This window comes from Dioscorea cayenensis, chromosome 6 (genome assembly GCF_009730915.1).
Source record: "Dioscorea cayenensis subsp. rotundata cultivar TDr96_F1 chromosome 6, TDr96_F1_v2_PseudoChromosome.rev07_lg8_w22 25.fasta, whole genome shotgun sequence".
In the NCBI taxonomy this organism is placed as follows: domain Eukaryota; kingdom Viridiplantae; phylum Streptophyta; class Magnoliopsida; order Dioscoreales; family Dioscoreaceae; genus Dioscorea; species Dioscorea cayenensis.
The window spans coordinates 14036067-14048653 of NC_052476.1; the positions used below are offsets into that span (position 1 = coordinate 14036067).

Here is a 12587-nt window from a genome sequence, read left to right on the forward strand (position 1 = left end):
GTGCTCATTGACTAAAATTTTATAGAAGGTCTTTATTGAATACAGTTTTGATCTTATTTAATTACCAAATTATTAAGGATGTACTTGCATATTTTTCCTATACTTCTCTCTCCTTGTTTGCCCCTCTCAAAATATATACTTTCTACTCTGGAATATTTTAAACTAGTCTTTTTATTTTTAAAATGTGACAATTAATTTTTGTATAATACTGCTAAGAGTAGACTGACTAAGTTCACCCATTTTTAAAAGTAAAAAAATTAAACCAACGACCTTCGGGTCTATTGGTACACGGGTCGCCCGAGTGGTGAGAGTTCGATTCTCGGCTGAGGGCACATTTCTGGGAATTGTGAATAGTGATTATGTACGGGTGGTTCTAGTGCTCATGTGAGTGCGGCCCCTTCCTCACTTGTTCCACCGAGGCTTGTGCACGTCCCTGGGTCTCTAGTGGATTCGCCCCGCTCCTCTTTCCCAAAAAAATAAAAAAAATTAATTAAAAATATTTTTAAATAAAGAGAAAAAAATAGTAGGAAATATTTAGGTATTATAAAAAAATATATATATATATATATATATATATATATTTAGAGGTTTTCATAATTTCCGAATCAACTATCTTTATAATTCTCGGAATTTTCAGGGGTCAAAAATAATAAGCACAAGAATCAAGAGGCCATTGCGCTCTCTTTCTCACCTCACTTTCGTTTTGCCCTTTCCGGTCATGGAGTCCTCCTCCGTCGATCCTCCTCCGTCGCCGCAGAACACTGCACCCGCCGGACATGGCAGCGAAGGCGGCAATTGCGGCGGAGGAGATCATTCCATTGAGTATCCGCGGGTGTCCAAGGTATTGAAGCCTTTGCGCAAGCGCAAGGGGATTCTTTTGTTGAATTCGAAGAAAGTGTTGAAGGATGCTTCTTCTTCGTCGTCTTCTTGTTCTTTCCTCGCAAGGAGTTCGCATCAAGGGTAGAAGAAGGGGCTGTGAGCCGTGCCCCAGGAGGAATGAAGATGGTGTCTCTGATCTTGCTCTTCCTCTCGGCATGTCGTTCGCTGCAATCATCTCGCAGGTCTGTTTGTTTATTTGTTCTTATTGTGTTTGTGGGTAATGTTGCTGGAATAGGGTTTTTGTTGAATTTTTGCTAATGTGATTTCAGAGATTATCTTTTCCATGTGACATTGCGCCATTTTTTTATTTTTTATTTTTATTTTTAGTGGTAAAAAAAATTACGTGGTTGATTTAGGGGCTTCCTAATTTGTGGGATTTTTGCCGCAATTTGTTGGACTTTTTAAACTTGTAATTTTGAAGAAAGGAATAGTTTTTGAAAGATTTTAAGTTTGAAGAAAGGAATAGTTTTTGAATTGGTTGGTCTATTGGTTTTGGATTTTTGACGGATTACCATTTGCAACTTTACTTTAATAGTATTATGATTTGCTGATTAAAGATTGTGCTGTTAATTGGGTGGAATATAGATTGTAGTTTGGTTTTTTGTTTGCTAGTTAGGTCATCCACAAAACTCGCATACTTTTGATCATCCCTTAAAACTATTCTGTAAATTGATCAAATTTCACTAATTTATTGGTTGGGGATGAAACTAAGGGCATTAAATCTATGAGATTTATGGAGGAGCATTCTAAGAGGAAGTGGGGGCATTATATGATTTAATTGAAAAAATATAATACTAAACGGTACCAAAATCTCCAAGCCTCCACCGTACAAAAAATTCAAAGAACTGCAATTGTTGTTTCCAATGAAGCACATAGGGAATATGATACAACTTAACCAGCCTATTACTTTCTTTGGTAGTAAACTTGCTGGATCAGTGGAGGGTTGTACAATTAAACTATTAATGTGCTTTCTTTATGAGTTAAGTTTTGAGAATAAATCATGACTGTTGTTCTTGGTTTGGTATGAAATGGAAAATAATGAGATAGGAATAAAAGGCTGCCTGTGTTATACAATAATCAGGAAACTATGTGCGAGATATCACTATCACCACCCAAGCCAGAATATCTATTTCTTGGAGTCAAAGTTAAATCCTTTTTGACTGGATTAAAGGGAATTTCTTTCCACGGGAATAAGGTGGGACTTGGGACATGTGGTTGTGGTTGTGTTTTTACATTAAGTTCTACATTCACCACTTAGTCTGAGGTAATGACCAAGGGTGCAAGTTTGGTTGATAAAAGTCATTGAGATACATCAGAGTTTGTCATAATGAAACAAGAGTGTGTGCTTGTGAACTTCCTCTTCTTTTTAGTTATTGTGCATCTTCCCTCCTTTGTCTCTCTTGTTTCATTCATGCCTTCCGCGACCTACCGCATATTTATACTATTGTATGATGAGCTGTCAGCTACTAGAGAACACAAAAGTTTTTAGTTCAATCATCTTTATTGTTTTTTACCAGGCATTATGAGGCTTCAATTCTATTACATTGTTAGCATCCCTCTGAACTTTTCTCTGCCCTCATACTATCTATTTGCCTTTCCTCTTTATGTGTATCCTTTGCAATATATCTTCTTTGTTTACGTCCCGTTCTCGACGTTCCATTATCAACAAAAGTTGTATCATATTTTTTCAATCTTATGTGAATTACCTTTGTATGTTGTGAACAGAGAGAAATCTTTTTTTTTTTTTAAGAAACTTTGATTTGGATTTATTTCACTTTTAAGCCACATAGATGATTATTTGGCTTATCTTGTCAAAACACTTGTGTTGTTTTCTGAATGATAATAAAGTAATTGAGAACTAGGTTATTGATGTTTATGATCTCATTTTTTGCATGCATAATTTTATTTTCATTAATCTTTAGTCATAGCATTTGAATATGAACTTTGAAGACTGCTCAATTTTGTAATGTAATATGAGCAGCCAAAGCAATGTATCATGAACTATGTATTCTGTCAGTGATGTCTGGACATCAGACTGAACCTTATCCTCCTAAAACTTGTGCCATTTTGGATAAAATAAATGGAGTTTTGGTTTCGCTTTCTCCTTTCCATTCCATTTTCTATCTTAACTTGTTTTTTTCGATTTCCCATGTCAATCTTCAATTTTTCTTGAATTGCCTTTATTTTTTGTAAATTAATCCTTATCCTTTAAATATTTTTACTACTGATTTTCATAAATTTGTATGTTCATAAGAATTCTATTTTACCATATTAAAAATTTAATATGATTTAGATCACTTACCTTAAGTTCTATCCCTAAATACATCTTGTGTTAATTTTAATAAATCCTGAGACATCATATTTAGGTCTCAGATATGAGACTTTCAGTCTTTCTGATATGTGCATCCATATTGTAGGAACAATGTATGCTTTTGAAGTATTGGCTGTGGCATGCAGGCTATTAAATTATTTTTCCAAATGCGTGATTGATATCTGGTTTACTTGGTTTGATAGTCTTATAATATCATGTGGTTACTTCAGGTTTTGGATGGGAAGAATAGGTCAGGAGGGAGAATACCAGTTGATCATCTTTCCATGGTACATGCTTGAAATCCCTACTTTAGAAATATAATTTTGAAATTGTATCAGATCTTGTGAATTTCTAACATAATTTGCTGCATAATTTGCTGCATGATTTGCAGATTTGTACTTCAGCGCTGAAAGAATCTGTAACATATGTAAGTCTAAATTGCTTATTGATTATGTATGTTATCTCGAAGATTTTCCGATGTTTATTTATAAGCATATCATACATATACTATAGATCTGAAGATCATAATTGCAACAGTTTTTTTATTATTCTTATGAGCAGATTTATGGAAATAGATTTGACTCTTTTGTGAGAAACTTTGAGAAATCATTTGGAAGCACATTGAAGACACTCCGATCTATCGATGAAACTTCTTCAAATAATGGGGGGGATCCCACTTGCTGTTCTATTGGGAGCAATAATCAGGAAGCCGAAGAAATCTCAGCAATTGAGGAACCCTTTAGTAGAACAGAAAATTTTCAAAATAATCTGCCATTCAACTGCTTAAACAATCAACTCATAATTCATGGGGGAGCTAACCTAGACCTGGCTAATGTATCGGAAAGAGGGACCCTTTCTGGATTCAATCAATTAATTTTGAATACATTTGAGAAATCAGTTATGGAGCAAAGCCGCTCTAATGACCTCAAGACAGTGGAGATCAACCTAATTATGAAGCGTTTGCAATTGAAGCAGTCGCAACTCGCTCTCAATTCCTATGCAAACTTGTTAGAGAAGATAAAATTATCTATGGGCATCTCCAAGGCAACATTTAAAGAAGAAAAGTTACGGAATCAGATACAAGACACTCGGCATGCACAGCTTCTCAGAAGGTGCATAGATCTTCTTGTCACAGGCTTGATTATAATGTGCAGTTTCCTTGTTTATGGAGCATTTACCTTTTCTTACAAGCGGATAATGGAGGCAACATCATCCTGCACATCAACTCCCAAGGTTTTTGCATTGTTTCTATATTATTTTCTGTTGAATACTCGTATGGAGGGTCTTGGATATCTGAATCACTAATTGTATTTAATTTCTTCTCCAGGAATCCAAATCTTGGTGGGTTCCAAAGCCAATGGCATCTTTTAATTCGGGCTGGCTTATGCTAAGATGCCACACAGTAGTACTAACTCGCCTTTCTTTTGGCCTATTGATGATTTTGGTTGTTGCTTATTCAGCATTTCAGCGTTCAGCATCATCTGGACCAATTATGCCTGTCACGTTCATTCTTCTTCTACTTGGTGCTCTTTGTGGTACTGCTGGAAAGCTTTGTGTGGATACACTGGGTGGGAATGGATATCGTTGGCTCGTTTATTGGCAGGCCTTCTGTTTAGTTCATTTTCTAGCCAATGCCTTCCCTTCTGGATTGTATCTTGTTCTCTACGGACCTGTTTCTGTGACTCAAAGCATTAAAGTTATTCGGATACCCTACTGGATCAGGCGATACACATTCTATGCGGTTATGCTTCTAGTTCTTCCCACATTATCTGGTTTGCTGCCTTTTGCATCCCTTAAGGACTGGAAAGACCATTTCTCACAAAAGATGAATTTTTGGATTTCATCTAATGAGCCTGATCTCTGACAGATACAGGAACTCTTCAGGTTGATGGTAGAAATTTGCTATCAGTGCTCGCTTATTGGTTGCTCAACTATACTCTATGTTGCTATTTTTGTTCACAGCAAAGCTATCATGCAACCCTGAGATGCTGATGTTTTTGCAGGCATTCGCCTATTTAAAATTACTTATTTGGATATCAATATGTTGTTATCTTTGTACCATGAATATGCATATGTGAGCTAGACTAATCATGTAGGCTATGCTGTATAACTTGAGTCCTTTTTTGGAAAATAAGAATGCAGAGTAGTTTTAATTGGCAGTTTGAGTGTATTGATGGCTGAGATTGAGAGGTGGAGCAGTGATGTCCATGATGTTTCCTGATGTTTGTATAATCCTTGATTCGAATGTAAATTACTCTTCTGTGTGTTTTCATGTAACTTTCATGTATTGCTTATCAGGTTAGAGAAATGGCCTCATGAGATTTTTATAAGGAGTTGGATAAATTTATTTAATTGAGTTATTTATATTGTTTAATTGATGTTTTTTTCTGCAGGGATTGCATATTTGCATATAAACATTTTGCTTAAAATGATTTTAAAAAGGTATTCTTCCCTGAGAATATGGGCATATTGACATGTGGAGTTTTCAAATTGTGTATTGTTTGTTGCTGAGCTATATACCTGAAATTAATTTAAGTAAATATAAAAATAAAAATGCTTGTTTTTGTTTATGGACTTTTTTAATAGGATCGAAATTGTAGATTTTTAAAGGTAAAATAATTTATATGGCCCCCTCTAACTAGGACATATTTTCCTTTTAGTCCTCTAATATGAATTGTCTGTAGGAAATCCCTATGTTTTTCAAGTCGGGAAATTCTAGTCCAAACCTTAACAAATGTTCATTTTCATTTCTATGTCATCATTTGTTGATGTGGCATTCTCATTGATTAAAATAATATTAAAAATTTAAAAAAAAATTGTGAAATCGAGTTAGAAGTGTTAACCAACTTCTAATTAAGGTTATTGGATCCGGATCTAAATTGGATCCAAACCTGTGAACTAATTTCCTCCTCCCTACCTTTAGTGGTGGTCTGATCACAAATCCCACTGCCATATCATCTCCGTTCTCTGCTGATCCACCACATCATTGTCGTTCTCTGACGCCCCACCATCGCACATGGTGGCACCGCCACTTCTGTCATCTCAAGCCTCATCCACCGTCTGTCCTATGACCACCGAACTCCCATCTCCATTAAGCGCAGCCTCTTCCTCATCCTCCATTGGCCCCTAAAGGGTAGACAATTACTGGCCTTTCATTAGGAGACATTATAAATAATTTAGCTCCTTGGCAAGACAAATCAAGCACAACCTCCTTTTTTTTTGTTTTATTTCTCAATTAGGATTTATGTTGCAGTGAGACGGAATTGTATACAATTTCTGCCTGGAACAAAATTATAAGCTTTCATTCAAAAATGAAAGATTTCTTTTATACCAGATCAAAAGTGATACACCTCCACCTTCCTTTAATCAAACATAACACAATTCACACTGTTGACATAAGTAATTCAACACATAAAACAATCATACAATTCACATATCACACAAAATAATTCAATATTATAGAACAACACACATTAAACAATCACAAGCCTAAGGCATGAGGAGAAACAACATAATTTCATTGATTGCAATAATCTTACAAAAGCAACAAGTTGTTCTTCAAAACTATTGCATGTACTCAACCAAAAAATTAGTTTTTTTTTTTTTAAACAATATTGTTCTTGGAGATTGAAACCAAAAAAATAAACCTAGCATGACACTACTGCTTCATTGCTTCAAAATTAAGGATTTGTCATACTTTGTTGTGTTGACATTTTAGGAACTTCATATGTTGCACTTGTTTGTTGACTTGGCCCTTCACTCTATATTTTCCTTTTAACTTCAATAGCCCTTTTGTTCCTTCTTTCCTGAATATGGTAAATATAAAGAACATGTGTTATTAGAAAAAAAAAAAAAAAGTCAAACACTTCTAAGCTAAATTAAAAATGAGGACATGTATCACAATTAATTCACTAACAATGATAAATGAAGAAGCATGGGAAATTTCTCTTCCAATAATAAGTCCACATGTGTGGACACCCCACAATATATCAACAAATTAAGCTTTTGTTAAGCAAGACAATGAACCAAAATTATTTTCCAAATGAAAAGAATTATTTCAATGTTGTGTTAACATTTATTACTCTCAAGATTTGTACAGATCCATGACTAGCAAAAGGTGTTCTCTGTCTTCCTTTGAGTGCAGGTAGTTCTGTCACTTCCCTTGATGTTGGCTCAGGTTGGGGGTTATTTACTGCAACATGCAAGCACATAATTATTTAAATTATGACCAAAAAATTAACATTGTGATAAAGATATGGAAGCTTATAGATGTTTTATCTCTATTTTGACAACGACGCCTGTTGTGGCCCTTGGCATGACAAATTGTACACTTGAAAATCCTGCCTTCCCCAAACAATTGTTTTGTTGTTATTTTTACCTTCTAGTGGCTCTATTTTCCTCTTCTTAAGGGGTCTATTAGGCGTTCTTTTAACCATAGAAGGTAGTTCACCATCTTCACTAACTGCCCAGAACTTCTTGTCTTTCACTGAATTCATGACAACAAATTGATATGCTTTTATGTGTATATCCTTTTTTAACCATTCAGAGAGATAATTAAGTGGATCAGCTCCTTTATAGGCAATTACATCCATGGCATGCTGGCAAGATATACCAGTTTTATTCCATTTTCCACAAGAACACATTTGTTCTTCTAGCATAACTACATATCCCTTTCTTATATGCAGAACTAAGTTGTCAAAAAAAAAAAAAAAACCTCATGGCTTGCCCCTCCATTCCACTCAAAAAGCCATTTTGCACTTTTCTTCTTTTCTTTCTCAATCTTAGCAAGTATATTAGAGCCAATATCAGCACTCCACTTCCTAGCATAATCCCTTTTCAAAGCTATTCTTGTCATCATATACTGCCTTATATCTTCAAACATGGTGATGATAGGCTTGCTCCTAGAATCAACAATCATTCCATTAAATATCTCGCACATGTTGTTAATTACCTCACACTTGACAACGTCTGAAAAAAATGCCTAACACTAACCAATAATGGGCCATCTTTCCAATAACTTCTCCACAATCTTCTCTCCCCCTTTCAATTTCTTCATTTGGTCCAACTATGTTTGCATCTCAGGCTGCCTTGTACACCTAGCTACATTCCAAAATCACATTTGAAGTTCCTTGCCTTGGTGTTTCTTCCCCCATCTTGCATAGATGTGCCATGCACACGTCCTATGCTCAACAATGTACAACTTAAGTGTGGGGGAAGGGGGAGTTTCATAATGCATATCTTCTTTATATTAGTTTTGATTGATATACATGCTCACATAGCCAATGGAGGTTCACCTTAGTTGCAATAATTGTATTCTTGAGTTTAGGAGAATTTTAAACATTGAATGTTCTCATGCTCTAGTTCTTGCTTGAATTTCTAGGAATTTTTTGCCCGGTTGACATTTGTTGCACTACTCACTCTTTAAACTCTTTTGGAAACTCAAGTTTGATGTTAAAGGGACTCGTTATAGTTGTTTCTTTTGTTAATTGCTTCAAAAAAAAAGGAAAAGAAAGAACAAAATAGTTTTATTTTTTTTAGTTGTGCTTGTTGGGTGGAAAGAGCTACCACCTATGAAGTATGAAGCTACTCTCATAAGTCGGATACTAGTTATGCCCTAATGAGAGAAAGAGCTATCTCATAGATGAGTGAAAGCTACCACTCCGGTAGAAAGAGCTACCACCTCGAAAGTGTGAAAGCCACCTTAGCGGCCGCTTTGGAAAGGACTACCTTAGAGGATGTGTGAAGCTACTACCTTCTTTTTAATTTTTGTTACTTTTTTTTGTAGATAAATAAGTCCCTTATACTTAGAACTTTGAGGAGTATACCTTGGGTTGACTTGAGTGAGTTTACACACACTTACACAACTTCGGGTTTGTTGTCCTTTATATTCAAGTTTTTAGATAGAGCATTGATTTTTCGTATTTAGTGTTGAATTTCCCTTACTCATAGAATGCTCTCTTTGCATGTTTTGGTGAACCTAAGGCCAAGCACTTCCAATATTTCCTTCGTATATACTTCAATGTTTTAATTTTTGCTTGAGGACAAGCAAAAGCTTAAGTGTAGGGGAGTTTGATAAGTGCTTGTTTGATAATAATGCGAAGTATTATTTTCTTACGATGAGCATTACTTTTATCAGGTTTTAGCGCTAATATGTGTGCATTTATGTTACTTTCATGCGTATAGGGTGTGAAGCCAAATGTTAAAGAAAGAAGCCAATGTAGGTCGTGAACACACTATTTGGAGGAAATCTTGAGAAAGTTCAAACGCGAAGTCGTAAGTCGGGTTCAAGATGAAAGAATGTGTGCCAACCTCCTTGTATTCAAGTAAGTTAGCACAATAATTTGGAGGGGCACAAAGGCAGTTACATTCGAGTATCCTGGCTTGTGCATTGATAGCAAGATCTTCACCAATGAAGCCGTTTATTAAAGAAGCAAAGCGATCTACGACGTAAACGTGTGCCCATTTACGTTACCTCGATGAAAACATGGATTCTGGAGTGTTTCGGGCCGTTACTGTAGCAGGTTCTGTTCACAGTCGGGCGAAAAAGTGAAGTTTAGAGAATCCACACGGACGTGTGGACATTATCCATGCCCGTGTGGAGAATCCACAGGGGCGTGTGGATGCCCGATTCCAGCCCTATTTAAGGTTGATTTTAGCCCCGATTTCAAGATTCTTTTCTCCATCTTTTCCCCAACTTGAGAGAGGGCGGCGGTTAGGGTTTTGAGAGGTATTGGCAAGGGATTTGGAGAGGTTCTACGGCTTCGACATCGCGCTCCATTTGGAAGAAGGTTAGTGGGAGAGCTTTTGTCGGCATTGATCCGGCGAGATGTATCCTAGGCCGGACAAAGGGACCTTTGAAAGAGTCGAGGCTTCTCCATAAGTCCATCGTCACGACTATCGAGGGGGTTTTCTATAGATTACTTGCTTTTACATTCGATTTTATTGTTGATTGTAACTAGTTCCATGGAGAGCTAAACCCCCTAGTGGGTACTTGGATTTGTGAACCCTAGGATGTATTTGTTTCATTAAACCTTTTATTATGCCTTCATTAATTGATGCTTTAATTGAGTTCCAATCTTGAATGTTTGATTGAATGATTGATTGAATGAATACTCCCTTAGAGTGACACTAGGGTTGAGAGTTCTTATTGGTAACCCTTGTGAGTGAGTGACACACCACGAGAGTTAGACAAAGCTAGATTGGAGAGGGTTGAGAGGGTGAGTCGAGAGGTAGCGGAGCTTCCCCTTTCCCCTCCGGTGTGATTTATCCTACCTCCATTTCCTCGAGTTCTTTGCGGTCATAGTAGAGTGAATGGGCTAAGGGATGACCTTCCGCTGGGGCTTAGTTGCAGAGGCAATGGAGTGAAGCGTTGAAGTGATTTTAGCACCTAGGACTTAATTGTGACTAAGGACCTTCCACTTGGACTAAAGGGTTAGGTCTACATTTAGGAAGAGGATGTATCACTTGGAATCCCTAGAACTCATTGCGATTCTGTACGAGTGCGAGGTGTTAAGATTGTTCGATTTTTCCTCCGGGACATGTATAGAGTCAGGCATGGTTGACCTTAGATTTGGGACCATGTATTAAAGGATCTCCACGACTCATTAATTCATTAGTTAGGAAGCATAATAGAGGGTTTTGCACTTGAACCGATCATCCTAGGCAGAACAATATCCGAGTACCCCATTTATATCGATTGCCTTACCACCCCTTTACTTGTGCTTCTCTTTCTTGTCTCTTTTATTCTTGTTTACATTACATCTTGTTAACAAAACCATTAATCATCTTTCACTTGGTTAAGAAACAATTTAAGTATTTTTATTCCTTACTCCATGTGGATACGATAACCACTCACCTGAGATTTTATTACTCGACAAACCTGTGCACTTGCGGGACATACACAAGGGGCGTTGTCACTCACTAAAAGGTAGATCAATAGGAAAAAATAGAAAAAAAAAAGGCAAGCTAATTTTTTTTATTGTATATGGCCCACAATACAATATTATTGTATAATACCCATTCCTCTCTTAATAATAATTCTCGTAATGGGAAATTTTCATTTTACACGGAAAGATGAGTTATGGCAATTCTTTTAATGGGAAATTTCCATTTTACACCCTCAACCCCACTCTCCAAAAGATTTATTTTTAGTAAAAATTATTAATTTAGTTTATTAATTATAATAATTATCTCGAGTAATGATTAAATTAATGAATTAGAATAATTATCTCCAATAATGATTAAATTAAGATATGTAATTTAAATATTTAATTATAATAATTAAGATAAATAATGATATTTAAAATTTTTATAAATAAAAATATTTGTTTAGTTTATAATAATTAAATATTAAAGTGAGAAATTTAATTTAAATATTAATTATAATAATTTAATCGAGAAATAATTACCGTAAAATATTTAATTATGATAATAAGATAAATAATAATATTTAAAAATTCTATAAATAAATAAATGTATATTTTGGGATGGGTAGTAGAATAAGATGTGTGAAAACTATTTTTTATAAATAAAAAGGTAAAACAATCCAACTTGCACATTCACTTGTTGTGACATCCTACATTCAGAAATTTCACCTGTTTGTTCAAATTTTTAATGTTATTTTCACATTTTTCCAACTATTGATTTAGTTTTTTATGCTGTTATTTAGATAATTCATATATATATATATATATATATATATATATATTCACTTGATATCTAGTTATTGTTCAAATATTTCATATATTTGAATCCCCTTTCTCATCTATTTGTTTAGGGGCTTGAATTTTTAAAAATTTTTAAAAAAAAATTCAAATGATTTAATCACTCGATCATTACAATAATGGCCTAATCAATTTGTTATAACTATAGTAAAATTTTTATATATTTGAACTTATTCTTTCTGCCTAATTATTTAATTTTCTCATGCTATTCTTTGGATTTCCTGTCTATTTTTTTAAAACTATTGTATAGATATCCTATATATATTATAGGGAAAATTATTTTTTACCTCTTAACAGTTTAAAAAATTCCCAGACAACCCCTCTGACTTTTGAATTTGCCGGACAACCCTTCCTTTTTTGTTTCACTTCATTTTTTTCCCCTTTCAGCTAATTCCGTCTAATTCATTTTATTGAATTCCATTTTTACCCTCAACAATGGTGGAAAAAAGCACATCATCTTTTTTAAAATAACACAGTTTTTTCCCATCTTTCAAATATTTTTTGAAAGACCTTGAGCCTCACCGCGGATCTCTAGTGGCCTTCGACCATTTTCATCACCACCTTCTGTTGCTATGGGTTCTTCGAGTTTGCCTTGACGATGAAGTAAGTGGGAAAGGCTCGGCCTTGAAAAGGAAGAGGCCGACGAGAATCGATATACTAATGAGAGATGTGTT

General features: G+C 35.2%; 1 protein-coding gene across 1 annotated transcript; it reads left to right on the top strand.

Moving 5' to 3' along the window:
- The first annotated feature begins 629 nt into the window (after window positions 1-629).
- On the top strand, window positions 630-5349 carry LOC120263954 (protein CPR-5). The gene is made up of 5 exons (XM_039271934.1): window positions 630-1061; window positions 3421-3477; window positions 3582-3617; window positions 3752-4423; window positions 4518-5349. The coding sequence occupies exons 1-5, from the start codon at window positions 906-908 to the stop codon at window positions 5052-5054; spliced, it is 1458 nt and encodes a 485-aa protein (XP_039127868.1). The 5' UTR covers window positions 630-905; the 3' UTR covers window positions 5055-5349.
- The last annotated feature ends 7238 nt before the right edge of the window (window positions 5350-12587 follow it).